The following is a 26,916-nucleotide window of genomic DNA, read 5'->3' on the forward strand; positions in this document are numbered from 1 at the left end:
AGGTCCTAGGTTCAAATCTGGCCTCAGACATTTCCAAGCTGTGTGACCCTGGGCAAGTCACTTGACCCTCATTGCCCACTCTTACCACTCTTCTGCCTTGGAGCCAATAGACAGAAGTTAAGGGTTTAAAAAAAAAAAAACAAATCCAAACGAATGAAAAGACCCCACAAGAGGGTACAGCATTGAAGGTACGTGGGATTGGGGCATTTCCATGCTATAAAGGGATGAAACAGCTCTCACTAAAATGTGAGCTGAGCAACCCCTTAACCCACCCACACCACCTACAGTGCCAAAGCCAGTGCATAAGAGTTACAGCACGTTTGGGGTACCCATTAAGTCCTTGACAGCTACCTGGGACCACCAGGGCCTACTCCTGAGAACAGCAAGACTTAAGACCCCAAGAGGCTAAAGAACACGCAGACTTTGAACACAGACCCTGAGTGCAGGCGTGGACCTAGAGTGGGGACCCAGTGTAGAGGGGTGCATGACTGTGGAAGCAGTGCCCTGAGACTGTTAAAGGAGCTTCAGGCAGACAAACAAGCAAGGGGACCACCAGAAGGCTTGAACCTGAGAACAACTAGACCTGAGACCTTAGGAGCCTAAAGAGTGCAGACAGACCCTGAGCGAGAGGATAAACCTGAGAGGGTGCAGGGCTAACAATGGCAAGCCAGAATCAGGAACCCCAGAAGAGAAAGATCAAGAAGAAACCTTTAACACGTGACAACTTTTACACAGAAAAAACCCAGACAACAGAGCAAACAGCAGAGGAGAACAAACAAGTAACCATGGCCAAACCTTCCCCAAAAAATGAAAATGGATCACAAGTCTTGAAGAGTTCAAATCTGAGATTATGAGAAAGATGGAAGAGATCTGGCAAGAAAGAAAATAACAGTTTAAAAGGCAGAATTTCACAAATGGAAAGTGAGGCAAGTAAATCAAAGACCAGAAATGACCAGACTGAAAAGGAAACCAGTCTCTAAAGGCTAAAATTGGGCAATTCAAAAAAGATGCCCCCAAATCAAAAGAATTGATAAGCAAATTGGAGACTAAAATCAAACAGCTGGAAAATAGGATAGATGGAATTGAAAAGGAAAATCAAAAGCTTAGCAGAAAACCAGACTCTAAAGACAAGAATTGGGCAAGTAGAAGCCAATGATCTCTCAAGACAGCAAGAACAAATAAAACAAAGTCAAAAGACTGATAAAATAGAAGGAAACATGAAATATCTCAATGAGAAATTGACGGATCAACAAAACAGGTCTAGAAGAGACAATTTGAGAATCATTGGTCTTCCAGAAAAAGCAAAATTAATAGAAATTTGGACTCCATACTAAAAGAAATTATTCAGCAAAACTGCCCTGAAGTTCTACAACAAGAGGGCACTATAGACATTGAAAGGATGCATAGATCACCCTCTACATTAGACCCTGAAAAGACAACACCCAGGAATATAATAGACAAATTCAAGAGCTCCCAAGTAAAAGAAAAATTTTACAGGAAGCCAGAAAGAGACAATTCAGATATCAAGGAGCACCAATCAGGATCACACAGGATCTGGCAGCCTCCACACTAAAAGAATCTAATTCAGTAAAAAAGTTTTTTGGTAGTTTGATAGGTATGGCGCTAAATAGGTAAACTAATTTAGGTAGAATGGTCATTTTTATTATGTTAACTTGTCCTACCCATGAGCAATCAATGTTTTTCCAATTGTTTAGATCTAGTTTTAATTGTTTGGAAAGTGTTTGTAGTTGTTTTTGTATAATTCCTGTATTTGTTTTGGTAGATAGATTCCTAAGTATTTTATGTTGTCTAAGGTGGTTTTAAATGGTGTTTCTCTTTGTACCTCTTGCTGCTCTAATGTGTTGGAAATATATAGAAATGCTGATGATTTATGTGCATTTATTTTGTATGCTATTCTTTGGCAAAGAAGGAACTAGAAACTGCAAAGTCTGATAACAGATTAAAATTTGCCGTCTTCCACTTTATTTCCTTTGTGAGTATTTTATTGTATGCATGATATGTGTCTTCTGTCACAGCATGAGCAGTATGGAAATATGTATTGTATGAAAGCACTGGTATAACCTAGATCGGATTATTTAATACCGCGTGAAGATTGGATTAACTCTCCCCTGCCCATTTTTAGATTTAATCACCAGAAGAGTATACAACCTACTCATCTTTAATTATGGGAAGGTCTGTGATAGTGGGTAATGAATCAGAATCAACTGACTGCCCCCTGGGAAATCCTAAGCAAAATTTTAGTTGTAATTGCTTCATGTAAAGTGGGAGGAAGGCACAGGAAGTGATCAAAGGAATGGTCTTTAAAAGTGGTAAGAACTTCCTATGAGGGGTCTTTGGCTTTCAACTTGACCTTAGAGGAGCTCATGCTTCTGCTTGGAACCTCGGACTGCTCTTGAATTTTTCTCTACCACGTGGGTGAGTGAAAAAAGGCTGACCTCCTTTTCCTGGCTTTTCTGGAGGTACTAGCCTCAGGAGAGACCCCTCATCTTGGAGGAGGCCTCAGGGCTAGAATCTTTGTTTAATTTACTTCTGGGTCCCCCTTTGCTGGGGCCTCTGAAGGTCAGCCTGGTTCCGACCAGGCTGGAGTAATCTCTCTGATTTCCTGACTTTCACTCTTTCTCCTTTTGTAAATAAACTACCATAAAAAAGTCATTCTGGGGGGCAACTGGGTAGCTCAGTGGATTGAGAGCCAGGCCTGGAGACAGGAGGTCCTAGGTTCAAATCCGGCCTCAGACACTTCCCAGCTGTGTGACCCTGGGCAAGTCACTTGACCCCCATTGCCCACCCTTACCAATCTTCCTCCTATAAGTCAATACACAGAAGTTAAAGGGTTTAAAATAATAAAAAAAAAATTTAAAAAAAAAGTCATTCTGACTTGAGTCAGAATTCCTGGCAACCACACTCTTATAAATTTAGTCCAACCTTTTAATTTTTAACCTTTACACCTGGGAAGTGGGGAAGGAAAGAAGGGAGAAAAACCTGAATCCTAACATGTCAGAAAACAATTGTCAAAAAGTGTTTCTATGGGTAACTAAAACAATTGTTTTTAAAGCAGGTCTCACCACGTCACTCTCTTTTTTTAAAATGTCTTTGATTCCCTATTACTTCCACAAACAAATATAAAATCTTCCACTTTGCATTCAAAAACTCTTTATAACCTAGCCCTTTCCCACCTTTCTAGTCTTCTTACACCTCATTCACCTCCAGGCACTCAATAATCCAGTGACCCTGGCCTCCTTGTTGTTCCTCCCAGAGAATAATCCCTCTCCCAACTCCCTGCATTTTCACTGGCTCAACCCCATGCCTGGAATTCTTTTCCTACTCACCTCTTCCTCTTAGCTTCCCTGAGTTTCTTCAGTGACAACTAAAATCACTCCTACAAAAAACCTTTCTCCATCTTCCTTAATGTCAGTACCTTCTGTTTATGGGCAACCTCTAATTTATCCTGAATATATGTTATTTGTACATAGTTATTTTCATGCCATCTCTTAAATCATAAGTTCCTCGAGGGCAAGGACTATCATTGACCTTTCTTTTATTTCTTTCATGTGCTTGGCAATGTGCCTGGAGCATAGTGGGAGCTTAATCAGTATTTGCAGACTGATTGTTGACTAATTGATGGCATGTAATATTGAGTCTTTCTCCTCAGTTCAGACACTATTATAACTATTTCCTGTCTCCTTGTTTTGTGGTGAAGAAAAGCTTCTTAAATGACTGTGGATATGGAACAGAATTTGTATATAAAAGCCCTGAACAGTTCACACGGAGCTCTTTCCTTCCTGCTGGATGACCTCCTGAGCTCTAGAAAATTAACAGGGCAATGTGGGCACTTCAAGAGGCATCACTTCCAAGCACTGGTGATTTCTAATTTCTAGGGGAACTGGCATCACTAGGCCAGGTTGGGAAAGCAGGAATGTAATTTAGCATCTTTTTTCTGGGCTCTCCCTCAGCCCTATTCTGGAAAATGCAGACTCTTCCCTTTCCTCCTCACCAGTCAAATACTTCACTATCCTATGGAATCTTCCCATTTTGCTAGTCTTTTCCCTATTATTAGTAGATCCTCTTTATAAGAAGCTAGTCAATAGAATACTGAACTCAGAGTCAGGAAGATCTGTGTTCAGATCCTACCTCAGACACTATGTGAACTCCCCTCATTTACCTTTTTAGCTTCCCTTTTGTGTGTTGTCTTCTCCATTAGAATGTAAGTTCCCTGAGGTCAGGGACTATATTTCTTGTTCATATTTGTATCCCCAGAATTTAGCAAAGTACCTGGCACATAGTAGGCCCTTAATAAGTTGTAATTGACTGATCAATTAACCCACCTTGAGAAAATCATTTAACTTTTCTCAGGCTCAGTTCATCTGTAAAGTAAGAATATTGATTAGATTTGTGAGGATCAAATGAGACAGCATATACCTTAAAGCACTTTTTAAATCTTAGGGTGCTATGTAAATGCTAGCTATTCTAGGATAGGATGTTTTAAATACTGAAATTTTAAATTTAATCTTACATTAATTTTACTTTAATTTTAAATTCAGTTCTGAAAAACCCTAGAATTTTTCTAGTACACTGCCCTCAGTTCACAGATTTGAGGAAACTGAGGCCCAAATAGCCTAAATGACTCTTCCCATGTCACAAGTAACAAGTGTTAAAGCTAAGATTTGAACCCAAATCTTCTGATTTTAGGTCTAGTGTTCTTCCCACTAAACTACCCTGCCTCCCAAACAAAACCAGAAAGAAAGAATTGCCTCCTTTTTTTTCCATTCATGAAGATTCCTGCACTTGAGGTACAGAATCACAGGATGACAGATCTAGAGTAAAAAATGACTTCAGAGACCTTTTAACCCCTTCATTTTATAGATGTGGGAACTGAGATCCAAGGTCACACAGATGGTCAACATTCAAGGTAGGATTTGAATCCAGCTCCTCCAGTCCTCCACAAACAATATTCTTCATACTACATCATGTTGCCTTCACATTTTCTTTTGAACTTGAGTTGTTTATGATGATCATATCTTATATCCCTACCTGACTTTAAGCTCCAATAGGACAGAAATAATGCTTTACTCATCTTTGTGTATCCCAGTGTCCAGCACATAACTGGACATATAACTGCTTAATAAATTTCTGTTTCCTTGAATTAAAAACAAGAGAGTAATCTGGAAATATACCAAAGAGAAAGAAGGGTATAAAACAAATGGGGTTGTGAAAAAGGAAGACGAATGTAGGACAAATTGTAGAGAAGAGAAAAAAATATGGGATGTGACACGAGAAGGATATAAGGCAAGATAGCTTGAGAATGGTCGCCAAAATGGCAGGTCTGAGAACCTTGAAGAGTAGAGGTCTTTTTAGCACTAGAGTATGCGCCTCTTTTTCATGACTAACATGAGAGGAAGGAGAGATTGAGAGATTGGGGGTGGGGAGAAGGGTGTTATTTGAAAACCAAACTAGATAATTCAGACCTAAAAATAAAAAATAAAAAGTCACCTGGGAAAGGAGGAAGCTGGTTTTTTTAACTGATATTTGTGCATTATTGTATCTGTAGCTACACATCACCAGTGAAGTGAATATGGGGTAATTACTTGGTTTATATGAACCACAAAGTTGTTGATTCAAGACTTGGAATCAATACAGTTCTAAGAAAAGGGAACCATTAGAAGATAAGTTGGGTTATACAGCAAATCGCAATTAATAGCTCAAATGTTACTTGCACACACTGGTCCAGTGAAATAATTTGTAACTCACATTTTTGTAGTTTTCTACAGTCCTTCCATTGAGACAGATTATAAACTATTTTTAATTTAGTGGGTAGCCTTAGAGAATTGCTTGAGATTAAGAGGGTTAAATTACTTTTGCACTATCTAATAGCAATTTTTAATAATAATAGCTAGTATTAAGTAGTAATAATTAATATTACAAGTATAATTATAATTAATTATTAAGCATTAATAATTGATAGTATTAGTATTAACCACCTTAAGGTTTACAAAATGATAATAATCCTCAGAACAACCCTGTGAGGTAGGTGCTATTATGAGCCCTAGCTTTGCAGGTGGAATTATCAAAGACAAGTTTTGAAATCCAGGTCAAGTCCAGAAGGCTATCCATTCTCTATTTCATACTGAACTTCCCCTTCCCTCAAGCCTGGGCACACTCACTTAGAGATTCATGTTGCTGCCTGACTTCTTACATCCAAGTTGCAGGGTTCAATATTTCCCTCAAGACCTTATCCCTATGGGGTACTATAGCCATATGAGCCTGGGCTCTGCACCAAAGATGCTTGTTTCATGGCCAGTTGTTGACATTGAAGCCATAAGACAAGAAAGCCTCATCCTTTCCAGAGAAGCTTCCATACATCCTTAGAACCATGGATTTTCTGGATGTTTCCCAAGTCAGAAGTGGAAGGTAGATGCTGCTTCTTAAGTCTCCAACAAGCCCATTCCATTTTCTCTCTTCCTCAGGTTTCCTTGGGTTCAAAGAGACACAAGGAAGCCACATCTGTATTGCATCCTAACAGAAAATGTAAGTATTGCCTAAAGTAGTTTTTAAGGACACTTTTCACTTTCTATGGCAATTTTTCTCAATCAGTCAAACTTATCAAGGAGTCTATCACACAATTGGGATGTTTGTCCTTAACCCCTCTCTCCAAATCCAATCCTCTAGTCCAGTGATGAGCAAACTACTGCCCGAGGGTCAGAGAGGCCCCCTGAAATGTTTTATCTAGCTGCAGGACATTATTCCTAATCTAATGAATACAATCAGTAGGATACAATACAATGAAACTTCAAAAGAGTTGACTTAGAAACAGACTGACAGATGAGCATTTCCTTTCCTTTGGCCCCCTCTTTAAAAAATTTGCCCATCACTGACCTAGTCTCATAAGCAAACTCATGTTTAGGATACTTCAGAGAAATCCAGAGAAAGGATGAGACAAGATCTCTGCTTTCAAGAAACTCCCTGTTTCATGGAGTTTAAAAGGACACATATTCCCCAAAATACAAATAGACACATACAAATATCCTAGTGGCATAAAGCCTTACATAGCATGCTGGAGCTATCAGGAGTGTTGAGAAGAGATTCATGGGAGCTGACCTGAGAGTCAGGAAATCAGAATGTCAGGCAAGAAGAGAAGAGCAAAATCTAGGTTAGGAAGGAAGAAAGCAACAGAGATAGGCAAAGAAGAGGTAGCATGACCTCAATAAAGGGAGAAGAATTGGTGAAAGGCTAAGAGCAGGGAGGAGAGCAGACAAAGGGATATAGAGTAGGGAGCAAGTTTGCATGACAAGAGCAAAGAGAGGCAAATAAAAGGGAAAGGTTTGGACCCTGGCTCTAAAACTAACTAGTTCTATCATTATGGACAAGTGATTTGGCCTCTCCAGTCCTCTGTGTTCATCTATGTAAAATGAGGATAATAAGCCCTAAAATGTTATAAAAATGCAAGGGATTGTTACCTTTGTAATTGGATCAATGAAGATGGTCACACTGACTCATTCAGTTTTAATTTGGTTTTACTTCCATGTAGATTTTTTTCTACAGCTATTCATAAGGGGAAATATACTTTCTGTTTTCTTTAATAATGACTGGTCTGAAATGTTTGGGCTGAAAGAAGCTTCTAGGACTCAGCTTTTATATACTACTGGGGAAGTAGTGTGACAATAGGAACACTGATCAAACATTCAATGGAAACTTGACTTTTAGACCTGGTTGGGCCACCACCTCTAAGTATGACCTTGGGCAAGTCATTCCCTTCCAGTTTCTTCATATGTTAAAATGAGGAAGCTGGAATCACTTAATATGGTCCTTCCACTTCTACCATTCTGTAGTTCTAAGTACTAATGAAGGTAACATATAAACCAGGATGGATGCAGAGTGAAATGGTGAGCTGAGTCAGGTGAGGACAATCAATAAAGGCTTTCAGGGAATGAATTTTAAGCTCAGTATCAAATAAGAAGAGAGATACATGTATTGATAGAAAACAAACAAAACTGCATTCTATTAAATAGGAAAGTACTTGTTAAAGATGAAAAGCCTTTAGGGAAGAAAGGAGTCAAAATATTAATGGAATCTTGGGCTCCATCAATAGCATCCAGAATAGGGAAGTTCAGAGACCCAATGTCCTCTGCCCCAGCCAGACATCATCTGAAGAACCGTGTTGAGTTCTAAGCTTTACATTTAAGGAGATAAACTAATTAGAGAAGTGCAGAGAAGACAGTCAAGTGGATAAGGAGACTGAACGTCCTGTCATATTTACTTATTGAGCCATTATTTATAAGCACCTGCTATGTTTTGATCTCTATGCTATAAAGTGGCAAGAAAAAGATAAATCCAAAATAATCCCTGTTCTTTGAGAAGTGTACATTCCTCAGAAAGAAATACTGTATACAGAGATTAGTCAAATATGAGTGTGTGAGTATATTGCAAAGTAATTTAGGGATGAACAGGAGGGTGCTATTAACTGGAAGCAAAAAGAAGGCCTTATTAGGAGGTGACCCTTGAAGTGGGCCTTGAAGGAATCTAGGTGTTCTAAGAGTGAGCAATAGGTATAATACACATATGAGGCATAGGGACGCATAGAGAACAATAATGAAAATCTGTCTGTCTGTTTCTGTCTCTGTCTGTTTGACTGTGTCTCTGACTGTGCCTCTCTCTGTCTGTCTCTCTGTCTCTGTCTCTTTCTCTCTCTTTCTCTCTCTTTGTCTGTCTGTCTCTGTCTGTTTCTGTCTGTCTCTGTCTCTCTGTCTCTGTCTCTCTCTCTTTCTCTGTCTCCCTCCCTCCCCTCTCTCTAGTTTTTTCTTCTTTCTTCAATCACTCTGTCTCTATCTGTCTGTCTGTCTGTGTCTGTCTCTCTGCCTATCTTTAAGTGCTGGAGGACCTCTTTGGATAGGTTGCCTCTGTTTAGCCTAGCTCAGAGAGGGTGACTTCTGAAGTTTCCTTTGAATGTGAGATTCTGTAAGAAGAGAACACCTGAGGGAGCAGAAGGAAAGGTGATTGTAGTTTTATATTTGCTAACAAAATTAGGAGTTCCCCACTGCTTGGATCAATCACCACGCATGTATAAAATGCCTGTGATGTCCTGGAGTGTGTTCAAGTAAAGGTTTGATGACCACCTGCCAGAAAAAGTATTAAATTCAATGAGCACTTGGGCTAGATAATCTCTAAGGTCCCTTCCAGCTCCGAGTCCATATGAGTCTATAAATCTAAAACCTCCTCCTGTGTTGAAAGGCACATGTGGAGCACATCGGCACCACATTGACATTTCATTTGTCGATCTGCAAACAAAACAGCAGGCTTCCCTTGATACACAAGGCTGAGGGCAGTGCAGAGATGGTCTGAAATGGTGAAGAGTGCTGGTATGGGGTGGGATGCCAGGCAAGTGATCTGATTTTGGCAGTGCCTTCAGCTTTGATTTGGTTCTTAATATTATTTAATGAGAACAAAAGATTTAGAGAAAAATCAATGGAACAAAAATTGCTTGATTCTGTGCTAGGCATCCAAAGGGCTTCCAAAATGCCTATAATTTGAACTGAAATACTTTGAATGGAATTGAATTGATCAAAGGGTCCTAGAATTAGAGTTATAAGGGTCCTTAAAGGCCACTGAGTCTCACCCCCTTATTTAACACAGGAAGAGGAGACTGAGGCAGGTAGAGGGTAAGTGACCTGCCCAGGCTAACCTAATTAGGAAGTATACGAGGTGGGAGCAGGCTGATGATCTCAAAGTACTATTTCAGAAGTAATATTCTATTGCCTTCTTTTGAATAAAAGGGACCCCAAAAGCCCTTCAATTTAACCCATATCTCAGCAGGAACCCCCTCTGCAGTAAGTCTCTAGACTGCTGCAGTGGGTAAAGTACTAGTTCTGGAGTCAGGAAGTCCTGAATTTAAATCCAGTCTCAGATGTTTACGAGCTATATAACCCTGAGCAATTTAAACCTCACTTAACCTCTGCTTGCCTCAATTTCTTTCTTTTTTAACCCTTACCTCCTGTCTTAGAATTGATTCTAGGTATCAGTTCTAGGTAGAAGAGTCCTAAGGGCTAGGCAGTTGAGGCTAAGTGGCTTGTCCAGAATCACACAGCTAGAACAAGTCTGGGCCAGATTTGAACCCATCTCTAGGTCTGGCTCTCAATCAATCCACTGAGCCACTAGCTGCCCTCAACAAAGCATAATTCTAATTCATCTACCTTCAAATAGCCATTTGAATGCATTTCTTATATTTGCTCTGAGTCTTTTCTTCTCTGTGTTAACATTCCTAGTTCCTTTGGCTTACTGACATATGGCATGGTTTTGAGTTCCCTTGTGGAATTAGTGAGGAGTCTATTCTTGTCTTTTCATCCTGTTCTTCCATAAATATTCTTCCATAAATGATTAGACAGAGGATCTACCCAATATGCTGGAAGATTTCCTCTAGTTCTTTTTATGCTTTAAAATTGCCAAAGAGGCAACTGGGCTGTCTTATCTTTCCATTTGTAACCAGCCCACCTCCCTTTCCATCATGCCTTTCCTCAGTGATATCTTTTCCATCTCTTTTTGAGCATGGGTCATCACTAGACATATACATCAGCCTACTGGAGATCTTCTTGCATCTTTCCTTTGCCTTTTGGGTTACCCACAACATGAATTCTATAGTATTCTAAGATTTATCACTGTAGAACACCCTAGGAAAACATTTTTGATGAAAAAGGGGGCCTTTGTACTGGGGAGCAGCTTGGGATTAAGAGCCTTGTGCACCATCCCAAATGCACTCCATCCTGCTCTCTTCCATTTCAACTTTATGCCAATCTCATTGTTCATCTAGACTTAAAGTGTTAAACTTGGACTTGGAAACACCTGGGTCTAAATCTTGCCTTTGACATTTACTAGCTGTATGACAATGTGCAAATCATTTAACTCGGTCTCAGTTTCCTTATTTGTAATATAGAGAATAAAATATGCAGTGCCTACTTCACTGAGTTGCTCTGAGGATCAAAAAATACTACATGTAAAATACTTTGTAATACATCTCACCATATAAAATGTCATGTTACAATAATCATCATGATCTTAAGTGCCTATCCCAAATGCAATTCTATGCTATTCAATGGACTGGTCATCCTACTGCATGTTAAAATCTAAATATAAGGCATTTTCATCCATCTAACTTTTCCCTGATTTATAGGTCAATTTCTTTTGAATAGTCCTGGATTTCATTGTCATGTTCTGCAGTCTGACACATTCAGCATAATATCGTATGCTGTATTGGAAATTAATAATAACTGAAGAGCAAGTTGGTTACAAGTGATTTATTGGCTAGACAATTAAAAGGGCAATGGTCAATGGACTTCCCATTCCAAAGACCCCAAGTACAAATTATTATATGCAAAAATTAATCAAATATGCCCCAAAATCAACTAATTATGACAAAAGCAATTAACTAGGAATACAACTCAGGATAAAAAAATAGACAAACTAATTTCTAATTGGAAGAAAGTTTTAGGGCTTTTATAGGTTCGGAGGAAAAAGGATAAGTTTCAGGATTCTCCATTCGTAAAATGAAAAGATGCTAATTAATTATAATGACCTGTAGATATCAACAATAGGTGGTTTATATAATCTTATTTCCATAGATGAAAACAGAAAATCAAGAGTGCATGAGGCAGCACAAGATAGAGTCTGTGCTCTCAAGTTAAAATATGATTGATCCTTCCAATTCTCACACTAAGCAAACTGCATTGTATCTATAGGCTTCATTTTCTCTTAACAATGCAAATAACAAATCTGGAGGACCTCATCATCCATGGGGGACCCCTCTGACATTTAGACCTAAACAAGGCATTTTTCAGGTCTGTGGAGAATACCTCTGGTGAGAATATATTTTTAATACTTTGTTTAATGTTAAGAAATTGACCAGAGTTATCTCTGTGGTTGTATTTGTTAAGGAATGTTGTATGATCTTGATATATAAATGGGAGGTTCCTTCTTTTAGGAGAGCTTTAAAGCTTTATTTTGCTCTCCTAAAAAAATCAATGCATTTTTTTAACCAGAACAAACTTTATTGCACAAAAAAATCATTTGTGTACAATTATACATAAAAATTGCTCTTTGAGTGACTTCTGGGCATGTATTTTTTTCAACTCAAGATTAGAGCATAAAAGTTGGGCCACAACCTGGAGGTCCTTTATTCATGGTGGAGTCAAGGAAAGGATTGTCACTGGGAAGTAGAAACACTTAAATGACAGAAGGACAATATTGCATCTGTAGACTAAAAACACTCATCCACAGCCCTGTGTCAGCTCCAAGTTGAGGGAATTTGGGTAGTGAGTTTAATGCCTAGGTAGATCAACAGCCTAAAAACTTGTTTGAGTGTATATATTATTCTGAGTGTATGTATTATTTTACTCATGAAGCAAAGGCCCTTTAAACAGACTCTGTTTTCCACAGAATCCAGTCATTCTCTCTCTCTCTCTGTCATAGCTAGACAGCTCTGATGCCCTTTGAAGTAAATATAATACAGTAGGAAGCTTAGAGTAGAGCTAAAACAGGGAGGAGGGGAGATGCCCAGCACTACGGGTGCCCAAAGCATGTCTTCCTGTATTAACAAGTCAGAAGGATCCTACACCTAAATAAAGCTAAGGAAATGAGAGGTAGTCCTTCAAACACCCAACTGAGGCAACAGATGAGTTCTCTGATGCTTCACCTGTCAATAATCAACATTTGGCAAAGTATACAGTCCAAACAGAGCCCTACAATCTTAGTCCTGTTTTCCCTCTTCTCCTAGCTACTGCTGCTTCCTCCAGGTCCAAAAGTAGTGTGAAATGGTGATAGAACCATAGACTGGAGCATAAACACCAAGGAAAGTATCTAGACAATCTACTTCTCAAAAAATGTCAATCCAAAGGAAGAATATCCTTGTATCCCCTTTGACTCTTCTGGGCAACACCCCCTGGGAGCTACAGTCATTGCCAAGAGACTGAGCAGTGCAGCCCTGTGAGCACCTGCCCAGGGCCAGAATTCCCACAGTAGGGCCAGACCCCCTCCTGGCCTGCCGGTACCACCTGCACTGCCATTGCTGCCTGCTTCTGGAACCGGGGTCCATTTGGCAGTGGATGCCTCCTCAAATGCTAATGAAAGATAGATAGATCTAAATTTATATAATTTGATATCATTTATAATTTATAATATTGTTTTATTTTTGTTATATAGAATTTGTTAATATTATTTATTATATTATATGTTACATATACTATATATATTATAATTTTCTGTTCTTACAATAAATAATGGAATCTGATTCATTTTCACTTTTCAGTTATTTGTGAAACTGTAATGATGTGATCTGCTGTATAAAGTTTTTTGCAAAAACTCTCGTGTTCTCTTCTCATATTTTCATCAAGAATGCCTTGAATATATATATATACATCATTTCCATAAAAACTTGATAAAGCTGAAAAAGTAGGCATATAAGTTGGTAGTTATTAATATTTTCTTGGTCTCCTTTTTTGGATACAAATATCTTCCATAATCCCTCCATTCTTTTGGCATCCCCTCCATGAGCTATTTAGAAAAACAATCCTTCCATGCTTTAAATATTATGTCAAATCTAACCTGTATTTGCTCAATGTGTATTTGTTTTCAGCCATCCTTCCCAACTTCATATTCCTAAATATCATTCATTTCTACATTTCACAGAGGACTTTCAATTCCATATACCTCAGTACCATTTTTGCTTTTTTCACCTAGAATTTTCAGGACTAAGATGTTAGTGTATAAATGCAATGATTCCTCAGTCATTGATCATAAAATGGATTATATAAGAAACAACAAACATGTTCTGTTTTATGTCTATGAATTGTCCTCCTGCCAATTTCTTCTATGAATACTCTTGGAATAATGCAGCCTATTTGGATCTTAAGCCAAGCTTCCTTTAGACTTATTGACACTTCTAATGTTTGCCAAAGACCTTCTTTTAATGTAGTGCCCAGAACTGAAAACAGTGCTCCAGATGCTGTCTGACCTGGGCAAAAGTATAAGGGACTCTGTTGGTCCTTATTCTATACAGAGCATTTCTCTTACTGAAGCCAGAGATTTCTGTTCAGGAAGCTTTCTTGAAGTGTCATATCACATTGTCAAGTCATTTTTAACTTATCAACCACCAAAACTCCAAACTTACTTTCACATGGACTTTTTTAAAACCCTTATCTTCTGTCTTACAACTGACATTAAATATTGGTTAAAAGGCAGAACAGTAAGGGAGAGGCAATGGGAGTTAAGTGACTTGCTCAGGTTCACACAACTATGAAGTATCTGAGGACAGATTTGAACCTAGTTTCTCCCAATTCAAGACTTGACTCTCTATCTGCTGAGCCACTAAGCTATGTTTCCTATGGACTTTTATCTAGCTATGGCCTCTGTATCTTAGGGTTTTGTTTTTTTTGAGAGAGACAGAGAGAGAGAGAGAGAGAGAGAGAGAGAGAGAGAGAGAGAGAGACAGAGAGAGAGAGACAGAGAGAGAGAGATACAGACAGAGACACAGAGACAGAGACACAGAGACAGAGAGAGAGACAGAGAAAGAGACAGAGAAAAAGGAAATATATTTTAAAATTATTAAATTTTATCATGAAATTCAGCACTTAACTGTGGTTTTCAAGCTCTCATTTCTATCCTCCAAAGTATTTCACTATGCCTATTTCTTTTAGCTTCTATCATCTATATATTTCATTGACATGGCTCTCTCTGCCTCCATTCAAGTTACTGATAAAAAGGCTCAACAGAAGCAATACGGCCAGATGTCGGTCTGTTAATTGCCACTCTTTCAGCCCAATCCATCTCTGCCTAATTATGGACTGACATCGAGACCATATCTTTTCAATCTTTTCCATAATTATATCATGAAATACTTAGTCAAACACCTTTCTAAAATCCAACTTACCTAAGTCTATGTTATTCCTCTGCTTTACTAATAAAATAACCTTGTCAAAAATGGAAATTAGATTAAGATGGTAAAATTTGTTCTTGATAATCCTGTGCTGTTTTATAGTAGCTACCACTTCCCTTTCTAAATGTCTACAAATTATTCCCATAATGATGAATTCTACTGTAATGATGAATTCTATTTGTTATGAAGTGAAATAAAGTCCCAAGCTTATGGTTTGAAGAAACAACATTTTCCCCCTTTTCAATTTGTTCAGCTCTGATCCTGCAGTGCCATTCTCATTTCCATAATTTTATCAAGGTCATTGATAGTCATATCTTGAATTTTTTCCTTCTATATCCTGGAAACTAGCTAAAGGCTTGATGACTTGAGACAATTGACAATGACTAGGTCTTCTCTTATTATCTTTTCACTTACCTTGAGTTTCAATTCCCTTTTACCAATTTTTTTCAAAGATTATTTCCATGGCAGAAAACCCAGAAGCAAAGTAAAAATTGAGCAGTTTGGCCTTCTTTCTCACATCCATTAACATTTGTTCAATCCACTCATCAATCCCTTCCCTTGTTTCTTTGATCCTTTTCTTGCCCCTTACATGGCTTTAAAAGACATTTTTGTTGGTCTTAGATTTAATTGCAGACTCGTCTCATTCTGAGCTTCTTAGAAGTCAGGTAATTCTTTATATTCTTCCCCCACTAACCACTCTTCTTTCCATCTCCTGTATATATAAATTTTTTCATTTGAATTGACTATGATCTTATATTTATCTAACAATAGGGTGCACTCCCCACAACTCACCAATTACAGTCATAAACTCTGAGGGCAACCTGTACTTGGTATTATTTTATCATATATGCTTATTTTCTGTTTCAAAGAGATCTAAGTTTCAGGGTGGCCTATATTCAAAGTAATCTCACATATTTACAGTTTAAAAAATGTTCAAGAGAAAAAAAGAAATTTGTTTTGGATTAGTCATAGTTTTGGATCATTCTTGCTACTATTATTTCTTTCTAGAGGGGATGCCAAAAGAATGGAAGAATTATGGAAGATATTTGTATCCAAAAAAGGAGACCAAGAAAATATCAATAACTACCAACTTATGTGCCTACTTTTTTCAGCTTTATCAAGTTTTTATGGAAATGATGTATATGTATATTCCGGGCTTTCTTGATGAAAGTATGAGAAGGGAACAGGAGGACTTTTGCAAACAATTTTATACAGCAGATCACATCATTACAGTTTCACAAATAACTGAAAAGTGAAAATGAACTAGATTCCACTGTTTATTGTAAGAATATATAAAATTATAACATATAGTATATGTAACATATAATATATTATAAATAATATTCATAACAAATAATATATTATGAAAATAAATAATGAATAATATAAATTATAAATAGTATGTTAAATTATATATCTATGTATATATGTATGTAAATACATATGCTATATATTTAGCATTCAAGGAGGCACACACTGCCAGATGGAGGCTGCAAGGACCCCAGGTCCAAAAGCTGGCGGCAATGGCAGTGCAGGCAGTACTGGTGGGCCAGGAGAGGTCTGGCCTGATTGCTGGAATTCTGGCCCTGGGCAGCTGCTCATTGGACAACAGTGCTTAGTCACTTGGTTTTAATTTTCAATTTTATTTTAACTTAATTTATATATATATGCATATATATTATATAATTTAATTTTCAAGTAAAATTTTCAACTGACTTATGAGAGTTTTATCTATTTAGAGGTTGTCCCAACTTCTCTGTGGGGAACCAATGAAGAGACAGAACCAGAGTGGGATTACTGAATTCATCCTGGTAGGCTTCTCAAGCCTGGGAGACCTACAGATTTTGCTTTTTTTTATCTTCCTGCTGGTCTACTTAACCACCTTAATGGCCAATGTCACTATCATGACTGTCATTCGCCTGGACCGAACCCTCCATACCCCCATGTACTTTTTTCTTTTCGTCCTTTCATGCTCTGAGACTTGCTATACTTTGGTCATCATCCCCAAGATGCTAACGAACCTGCTCTCTACTGACAAGAGCATTTCTTTCTCTGGTTGTGCAGCCCAGCTCTACTTTTTTGTAGGCTTGGCTTGCACCAATTGCTTTCTGATCGCTGTAATGGGTTATGACCGGTATGTTGCCATCTGCAACCCTCTCAATTATATGCTCATCGTCAGCCGAGCAACTTGCCTCCAGCTGGTGCTGGCCTCTGCCCTCTGTGGCTTCACAATCTCTGTGATTGTCAACATCCTCGTGTTCAGCCTGCCCTTCTGCGCATCAAACCGGGTCAACCACTTCTTCTGTGACATCTCTCCTGTCATCAAGCTGGGCTGTACTGACACAAATATGAAAGAGATGATCATCTTCTTCCTCAGTATTTTGGTGCTGTTGGTCCCCTTTGTGCTGATATTCATCTCTTATGTTTTCATTGTCTCCACTATCCTCAAGATCTCCTCAGCTGAGGGGCAACGAAAGGCTTTTGCCACTTGCATCTCCCACCTCACTGTGGTCATTGTCCATTATGGCTGTGCTTCTTTCATCTACCTTCGTCCTACATCCCTCTATTCTTCAGACAAGGACCGATTGGTGGCAGTGACCTACACTGTGATAACCCCAATGCTCAACCCCCTTGTCTATACTCTGAGGAACAAAGAAGTAAAGACAGCCCTAAGGAGGGTCCTAAGCAGATACTCTCTTCCCAAAAGCATATGAATGGTTGGGGGAATCAGTGAAGCATCAGGCTATATGGGACACACAGTTTTTCCTGTGGAGCATCTGCCCTATTTTCTTCAAAACCTCTCTGAAGGTGAACTCCACGGAGATCTGTTGCATCTTCTAGTTGTGCCTTCCAGGAAATTCTCCAGAGGCTTACACTACTGAGTTTTCACATTCTAAAAGTGAAAGTTGGGGTGAACTTTCTAACAATTTATACTTTTTTAAATGGAATGGGTGACCTTCTGAGACAATGATTTCTTCATCACTAAAAGTGCCTATTTATTTGTTCAGTCATTTTTCAATTGGGTACAATGCTTTGGACAAGATATAGAGTTTTCCTGGCAAAAGATACTGGAGTGCTTTGCCGTATCCTTCTTTAGGTCACTTTTACAGGTAGGGAAACTGAGGTAAACAGGATTAAGTGGGTTGTCCAGAGTCACACAGGTAGTAAGTGAGTTCACATTTGAACTCAGGAAAATGAGTCTTCCTGACTCCAGACCCAGCACTCTATACATTGCACCACCTAGCTTCCCCAGATGCTAAATAAGTGAGGGATACCAAGGAGGATATCTTTGCATAGAACAAAAGACTGGACAAGATGATCTCTAAAGTTATTTTCAGCTCTAAGATCCTATAAGTCTAGGCTCTTTATAGGGTTATAGATCAAATGACCAATTGACTTTCAGGGCATCCTTTCAGCAAAAAAAAAAAAAAAAAAAAAAAATATCTCCAAAAAGCACTAGACTGGAAGTTAGGAGACCTAAGTTGAAATCCTTTCTAAACCACTTTCTTGCTATGGTACCATGGACAAGTCACTTGATTTTTCTGTGCCTCAGTGTCAAAATTTGCACCCCCTTTCCCTCAGGCTGCCTAAGAGACTCAAACAGAAGAATATGTATAGATAATATTTTAATTCCTAAAATGTGAATAAGTTATATTATCTGGTGGAAGCATTTATGAATATCTGAATATCCACATACAAAATTATTCAAGTATTTCTTCATAATTAGTTAGGAATTTCATATGAGATTAAAAACTACAATTCATTTCTGGGAAAAGAAAAGAAGAATGTACTTGGTAGAAAATGAGAGTTAAAGAAACAAAACTGAACATTACTAGCCTGGCCAATGTCTTTTATTTTGTTTAAATTTTTTATATTTTTTTCCAATTACATGTAAGACACTTTTAACATTTTTTAAAATTTTTAGTTCCAAATTCTTTCCCTCCTTTCCATCCCTTCATCCCTCTTTAAGAAGGCAAGCAATTTGATATAGATTATACCTGTGTAGTCATGCAAAATATATTTCCATATTAGTCATGTTGTGAAAGAAAACACAAACCAAAACAAAAAAAAAAAGAAATATAAAGTTTAAAAAAGCATGTTTTGATCTACATTCAGACTCTATCAGTTCATTCTCTGAAGGTGAATAAATTTTTTATATGTCTTCTGGAATTGTCTTGGGTCATTGTATTGCTGAGAACAGCTAAGTCATTCACAGTTGACTATCATACAATATTGCTGTTACAATGTACAATGGTTCTGCTGACTTCACTTAATACATAGTATTCCATCAATATCATGTACCACAATTTGTTTAGCCATTCCCCAATTGATGTCATCCCCTCAATTTCCAATTATTTGCCGCTACAAATATTTGTGTACAAATAGGTCCTTTTACTTTTAAAAAATCTTTCTGGGATTCAGACGTAGTAATGATATTGCTGGGTAAACGGATATGCAGCCTCCTCTCTCAACCAACATCTCACATATTTCCCACTTATCCTAATAGCATCAAATTAAGGTCTTATGAAAAAGTCAACAACAAATCAACAAGCATTTATTAATCACTTAGTAGGACTAGTAGGCATTGTGCTGAGTAATGAAAAAGTGAGTACTATGAAAAACAAACAGTCCCTCAAAGAGTTTACATTCTAGTGGAGGAAGACAAAACATAAAAGGAAGAAGAAAAATAAGGGAGTGGGAAGAGAAGATAAAGAGGTCAGAGATGAATGAAGGCAGGTACATAACTGGCCTGGGCATTCTCTTTAAAATAGGAACCGACTAACGAGAGGAAAGGGACACAGGGGTGGGGTGATCTTCAAGTATGTGAAGTCCGCTGGATAATGGTGGAGAAAGAAGTCTGAAATGGAAGGAATAAATGAGAGTGAAGCAAAAGAGAAAGAGATGACATGCCCCAGAATTGTCCACCACACTCCCAGAGTAACTAAACTGAAAGCTGCAATGAGTTCTAGGTCTTTTTGTATACTATAAAGGAATAGACTATAAAATAACCTTTTTTAATTGCTTGATTCTGTTTCCTCTGACTCTAAATATCACACTTTCCCTATACCCAACTTGATTAATAGAGTTGCAATATAGCTGCCTTCTTATTCACCATTATAGCAATAGCTGGGTGTTAAAGGTAGGAGATCCTTTCATTGTTGGATTCTCTCTCACACATACATATATGCCCTTCCATATTCCTATTTCAAACCTCTTTCCTCCCTACTTTATCCTCCATACTGCTGCCAAATTTTGATTCCTAAAACACAGCTCTGTTTCTCTAACCAACTAAAAAACCTTTAGTGATTTGCTACTTCCAAGATACGAAAAAGAAAAAGGAAAAAAATCCTTAGCCTAGTATTTAGAGCCCTGTATAATTTGGCTATAATTTACCTTCCCACTTTTATTTCAAATTACTTTTCTTCATAATCTCTTTGTTTTAGCCAAACTGAACTACAAAGATTATCTAAATTCAGCATTCCATCTCTCATTTCCATATATCCACATAGGTCATTTTAACTAACTAGAAAATATTTTTGGCCTCTGGTAGTTCATACTGGGAAATGGCAAAATAAAGTATGCTCAGCTAGCCCAAATCCTTCAAACACCAAGGAAAAAAAAGACAATAAAGGACTTTGAATCAAAGGAAAACAGGAGGGACATGTCTCACTGGGGTGAGAGGAGAGAGTACTCCAATGAGTACTGCATGGGGACTGAAGGGAGTTTTCAAAGTCCACACTGGCCCAGAGTTCTTCCATGTGGACTGAAGCAACAAAGCAGCCAAGAGAAGCCATAATTCCTGCCAAGTGGCCTGAGGCAGCAAAACATTCAAAGGGGGTGGGAAGGAGCAGTTCAATTCCAGCCCTACCTGCTTCCACATGGCCTGAAGTAATGAAAAGGTAAAGCAAAGAACAACCCTGGGATGTGTCAAATGGCCTGAAGCAACAAAATTGGCAATGGCAGGGAGGCTCTGGGAAATAAAACAGTAGATTCAAGAGCTACACTATGCAGTTCTAAACAGCTTAAGGCAGTGATGGTGAACCTTTTAGAGACTTCTTGCTAAGCTCCATCACTCCCCAGATAGGGGAAAAAGTGCTCCCATTGAGCTGTTGGGTAGAAGGGCAGTTGAAGTGAAGACATTCATGGAGAGAGGGAGGGGAATGGCCTGAGCTCTCCACTCCTCTCCCAACTCTGCCACATGTGAAGCTCTGCCATTGGGCTATTGGGCAGAGGGGCAGGTGAAGTGAAAAATGTCCTCATCATGATGAAGATGGGGAAGGGAACAGTTCCACCTCAGTCTCTCTGCCTTTCTAGTAAGAAATTCTGGAAGGTGATGATTCCCGTGCCCACAGAGAGGGCTCTGCATACCCTTTTTGGCACACATGCCATAGGTTCACCATCATGGACCTAACGCAACAGGAAAGCAGAGTAAAGGAGCAGCCCAACACAGAAGACAACAAAGAAACCAAGAGCAGGGGTAGTAGAACCTGGCTAGAGGAAAAAAACTGCTACAAACTTCCCCATAAGAAGCCAGCCAGTTCACCCTCTGGCAGTGCACATGGAGGGAGCCAAAGGCAGCCAGTTCTACCCCAACCACCAGAGAAGGTTATAGTACAAACTTGGAACAGCACTTCCTCCATCCTGCAAAGTAGAACCTCAATAGATAGTCAAGGAAATGGGGGAGAGGGAGGGAATAATAACTAGAAAAATGAGCAAAAGACAAAGAAAAAACCTGGTAGAGCAGATCAAAATATAAATTCAGAAGAGAATAACAATGCCAAAAAGGAAACATATGAAGCCTCAAAAGAAAGTGAGAAAGGATAACATGCCTCAAAAGACCTTTTGGAAGAACTTGAAAAGGAATTAAAAATCAAATAATAAAAGAATGATAGAAAGATTCAACAACTTGAAAACTAGAATGGGCCCAGTGAAAATGAAGGCAAAAAAAAACTGACAAAATTAAATCTCTAAAGACTAGAATGGGCCAAATGAAAAAGGAAACACAAAAGCTCAAGGAAGAAAATAAGTCTCTAAAACCCAGAACTGAGCAAATGGAAGTTAATGGCTCCACAAGGCATAAGGAAACAATAAGACAAAATCAAATGAATGAAAAATATAAAAGAAAATCTGAAATACTTCGCTGGAAAAACAACTGACCTAGAAAATAGATGGAATATGACATTCTGAAAGGCAAAACCTAAACCTACAACCAAGAATCACCTAAAAAAATCTTCTAAGGGGAAAAATGATATTTAATAAAAATAAAAGATTTCCAGGTATTACTGATAAAAGAAAACAGACCTACAAAGAAAATTATGGTGACTAAATTTGACACTCAAGAGAAGCATAAAAAGGTCAACAAAAAAGTGAATACTTAAGGGTTTCAAGAAAGTTGAATTGAATACATTCATATCTGGGATGGCTAGATAGATTACATATATATAATACTTAAGAATAATTAAGTATTCAAGATACTTGAAGTAGTTAAGATACTTAAGAACTTTATCATTATTAGGACAGTAAGAAGGAATATACACAGAAAGAAGGAAGAGAGTAAATGGAATAGAATGGTTTGTTATCTCTCCAAAAAAAACCCAAAAAACCTCAAGGTATGGTAAAGAGGAACACACATGAAGTGTTACTTAAGAGTCAATACAGTGAAGAAGAAGATGACAGGTAGTAGGGAGTGGCAGGAGATGTCTGAAATTTACTCTCATTGGAATTAGCTAAAAGTGAGAATAATACCCATATTTCATCAGCTATTGAAACCTGTCTTTCCCTATTGGGAAATAGAAGGGAAAGAGGAATAAGAGAAGAGGAGGGGATGGACTAAAAGGAGGGCGAACTGGGGAAGGTGGTGGTCAGAAGCAAAACATTTGTGAAGAGGGAAAGGCTGAAAAGAGAGAGAGAGAAGGGTAAACAAAGGGAAAATAAGATGGTGGGAAATGTCATAATTAGTAATCAAAACTATGAATGTAAATGGGGTGGACCCACACATAAAATGGAAAAGGATAACAGAGGGGAATAAAAACCAAAACCCTACAAGAAACATATTTGAAGCAGAGAGACATACACAAAGAAAAAAGTCAGGGGTTGGGGCAAAATCTAATCTGCTTCAGTCAAAGTAAAAAAAGCAGGTTTAATAATCATGATCTCAGACAAAGCAAAAGTAAAAATTGATCAAATAGAAAAAGATAAGGAAGGAAATTACATCTTGATAAAAGGTATATAATGAAACAATATCAATACCAAGCACATATGCACCAAATTCCTAAAAAAAAAAAAAAAAAGTTATATGGCTTACAGGTGGAAATAGACAGTAAAACTTTACTAGTTGGGGACCGCAAACTTCCCCTCTCAGAAGTAGATCAATCCAACCAAAGAATAAATAAGAAAGAAATTAAGGAGATACATAAAACTCTAGAAAATTTTTGAGAAACTCTAGAAAACTTTGGAGAAAACTGAAAGGGAATAGAAAGGAATTTAGCTTCTTTTCAGTAATACATGGCACTTTCACAAAAATTGACCATGTAATAAGGAACAAAAATGTCACAATCAAATGGAGAAAAGAAGAAATTTTAAACACATCCTGTTCAGATCATAATGTATTAAAAATTGCATTCAACAAAGAGCACCAAAAAGAAAGACTAAAAATAAATTTGAAATTAAATAATCTTATCATGAAGAGTCAAAGAACAAGATAGAAACAATCCATTCCATTAAAAAGAATGACAGTGAAAAGACAACATGCCAAAATTTATGCAATGCGGCCAAATTTATGTGATGCAGTCAAAGCTGTACTTAACAGGAAATTTATACCTCTAAATACTTACATCAATGAAATAGAGAAAGAACAAATCAATTAACTTGGCATGCAACTAAGAAACTAGAAAAAGAACAAAATTTAAACTTCTAATTAAATACCAAATTAGAAATCCTGGCACTCAAAGAAAAGAAATAAAATTAAAATTAAGGAGATCATTGAACTAATAAATAAAACATGTAACTGGTTTTATTAAATAAATAAATGAATGAATGAATGAATAAAGTAGAGAAACCATTGGTTAATTTGATTTTAAAAAGTAAAGAAAACCAAATTACCATTATCAAAAATGAAAATGGTGAAAATACAGCCAAAGAAGAAGAAATTAAAGCAATTATTGTTAATTATTTTGTCCATCTATATGTCAATAAATCTGTTAATTCAAGTGAAGTAAACATTTATAAAAATATAAACTGCCTAAATTAATAAAAAGAGGAAATAGAATACTTAAGCATCATAGAAGAGGAAATTGAACAACCCATACCAGATCTGAAACTATACTATAAAGTAGTAAGCATCAAAAACAATCTGGTAAATGCTAAAAAAATAGAGTAGTGGACCAATGAAATGGAAGTTCCATTATGACCACATACAACACAAAGAAGTTAATGGTCATGGTAACCTAGTGTTCAATAAACCCCAAAAATCCAAACTATTGGGGGAAGAACTCACTATTTGACAAAAACTGCTGGGAAAATTCAAAAATAATTCAGCAGAAACTAAGCAAAGAATACCACCTCACACTCTACACCAGGATAAAGTCAAAATAAATGCTTGATCTTGAAATAAAGGGGGATACCATAAACAAATTAGGAGAACACAAAAAAATTAACTATCTGACTTATAGATAAAGGAACAATTTATGACCAAACAAGTCATAGAGAATATTATGCAGAATGAAATAGATAATTTGGATTACATTAAATTTTAAAGTTTCTGTATAAACAAAAACAATGTAACCAATATTAAAAGGAAAACAATAAGGGGGAATTTTATAACAAGTACTCTGAAAAAGGCTTCATTTCTCAAACATATATAGTATGTGGTCATAATGGAACACTAGGGAACCATAAGAAATGATGAACAGAATATAAATTTTTAAAAACCTGAAAAGACTTATATAAACAGATACAAAGTGAAGTGAGCAGAACCAGAAGAATAATGTATGTAGTAACAGAAATGTTATATGATTATCAACTGTGAAGGACTAACTATTATCAGCAAAACAAGATTCTAAGTCAACTCCATCAGACTAAAGATGGAAAAAACAACACCGTAAACAGCCAAAGAAGGAACTTCTGAAACGCATACCATCCTTCATTTTATTTCTTTCAGAGTTTTTTCAATTATATATGTGGCATGTGTCTTCATTTACATCATGGAATGCACGTAAATACATATTGCATAAAAGCACTGGTATAACCTATGTCAGAAAACAATTCTCAAAAGTTGTTTCTACATGTCATTGAAATGTTTTTAATTTAATAAAAAAATAAAAGAAAAAAGTATTCTTTCATCACTTCTATCTTCTAGAATATTGGTTTTCACTTAGGCTATTAGATTGACATCATAGATAAAGCAATTAGAGCAGGAATCAAAAAGTCCTGAATTCATTTCTAGTCCCAGAAACTTACTCCCTGTGTGACCCTGGGAAAACCATTTAAACTCTGTCTGCCTCAGTTTCATCATTTATGAAGTGGGAATAATAATAGCACCTACCTCCCAGGATCAAAGGAGATTATACTTGCAAAATGGTTCATCTATTGCATTATTACCTAAAGTTTAGATGAAATCCTACGTCTTCCATGAAACTTTTCCTGATCCTCCTTAAATTAATTACTTAATATTAACTTAGCTATATGTGGATTGTATCTCTCCAGTAGGACATAAGCTACTTGAGGGTAGGAACGGTTTGTTTCTATCTCCTATGTCTACTATAATACCTTGCACATAGTAGGCACTTAATAAATGTTTTTTTTTAAATGCCTGTCTACAAAAATGCACTGTATTGATCACTTTAAAGTATAGGAAATACTTGCTTATTTATGATATTAGAATTCTCAGTCTATTGTGCCCCTGTGGTAATAATTACTCCATTTCTTGTTAACATTATTGGCTATGGCTATTCCATTTTTGTTCTTTATTGTATATCTCAATAAATCCATTAACTCTTGACTCTCCTCCTCATATGCAATATCGAGATATGGAAACATACCTCTTTTATATTATCTATCTTCCTATTCCAGTCCAAAAAGCAGAAACCAAACTCAAGGGCTTTAATAAAAAGGAGAAGGTAGGGTTTTTTTTAAACCTTACCTTGTTCTGTCTTAGAATCTATACTAAGAATCTGTTCCAAGGCAGAAGAGCATTAAGGGCTAGGGAAATGGGGTTAAGTGACTTACCTAGGAAGTGATGGGAGTCAAATTTAAATCCTAGAACTCCTGGCTCTGGCTTTCTATCCACTGAGCCATCTAGCTGCCCTAGGAAGATAGCCTTTTGATAAGGGATTTGCATTCATCTTAGAAGTGATGCTATCCGTTCCCAGCATAGAGTGAAGAACAGAAAGAAATTGAAGTGTTGCTAGAAAATGGGCTTCTTTCAAACTCCCTCTTAGTTGAGTCTCACTATTATCTACTTCACAGAATTGTTGTGAAGGATGCACTTTGCAAACAGTAAAACATTATTTTCCTGTCAACTACTGTTGTACTGAAGGGTTTATTCCCACCAGCTAATTCACATAATCACCAGAAGTAAGGAGCAGAGAACAGAGAACAAGGCATTAATATGCTAACAAAATACAAAGATCTATCTACAATCTGTTATCCTTTAAAAAGTAGGAAGTAGTCCTCTGACTGGATAGCTATGGGATGATAAAAAATTGGCCGTGCCCTGGTGACCTCTACAAAACTAAGCCTGCTTAGTCCTAGAGATACTTCAAGAGTTTAAAGTTTTTGAGGCTGGTAGCAATTTGAGGGAATGTAATTCCAGTGCCTCTATAAGAAAATAGAGGAAAGGAATTTCATTTTTCCCCATCCCACTGGCCAAGATGTCCAGAAGTGGAACTACTTTCCTGGGAAGAAACACCACATCAAGCACAGAGTAGTTTTAACAAATCAAGAAGTTTAATGCAGAGAGCAGAAAAACACACTATCCAAACAAA

At 37.3% G+C, this 26,916-nt stretch overlaps 1 protein-coding gene across 1 annotated transcript; it reads left to right on the forward strand.

Annotated features, from left to right (window-relative positions):
* Positions 1-16,701: 16,701 nt before the first annotated feature.
* Positions 16,702-18,251, forward strand: LOC123247066 (olfactory receptor 10T2-like). Its single transcript, XM_044675860.1, has 2 exons — positions 16,702-17,621; positions 18,245-18,251. The coding sequence occupies exons 1-2, from the start codon at positions 16,702-16,704 to the stop codon at positions 18,249-18,251; spliced, it is 927 nt and encodes a 308-aa protein (XP_044531795.1).
* The last annotated feature ends 8,665 nt before the right edge of the window (positions 18,252-26,916 follow it).

Source organism: Gracilinanus agilis, chromosome 4 (genome assembly GCF_016433145.1).
Source record: "Gracilinanus agilis isolate LMUSP501 chromosome 4, AgileGrace, whole genome shotgun sequence".
Lineage (NCBI taxonomy): Eukaryota > Metazoa > Chordata > Mammalia > Didelphimorphia > Didelphidae > Gracilinanus > Gracilinanus agilis.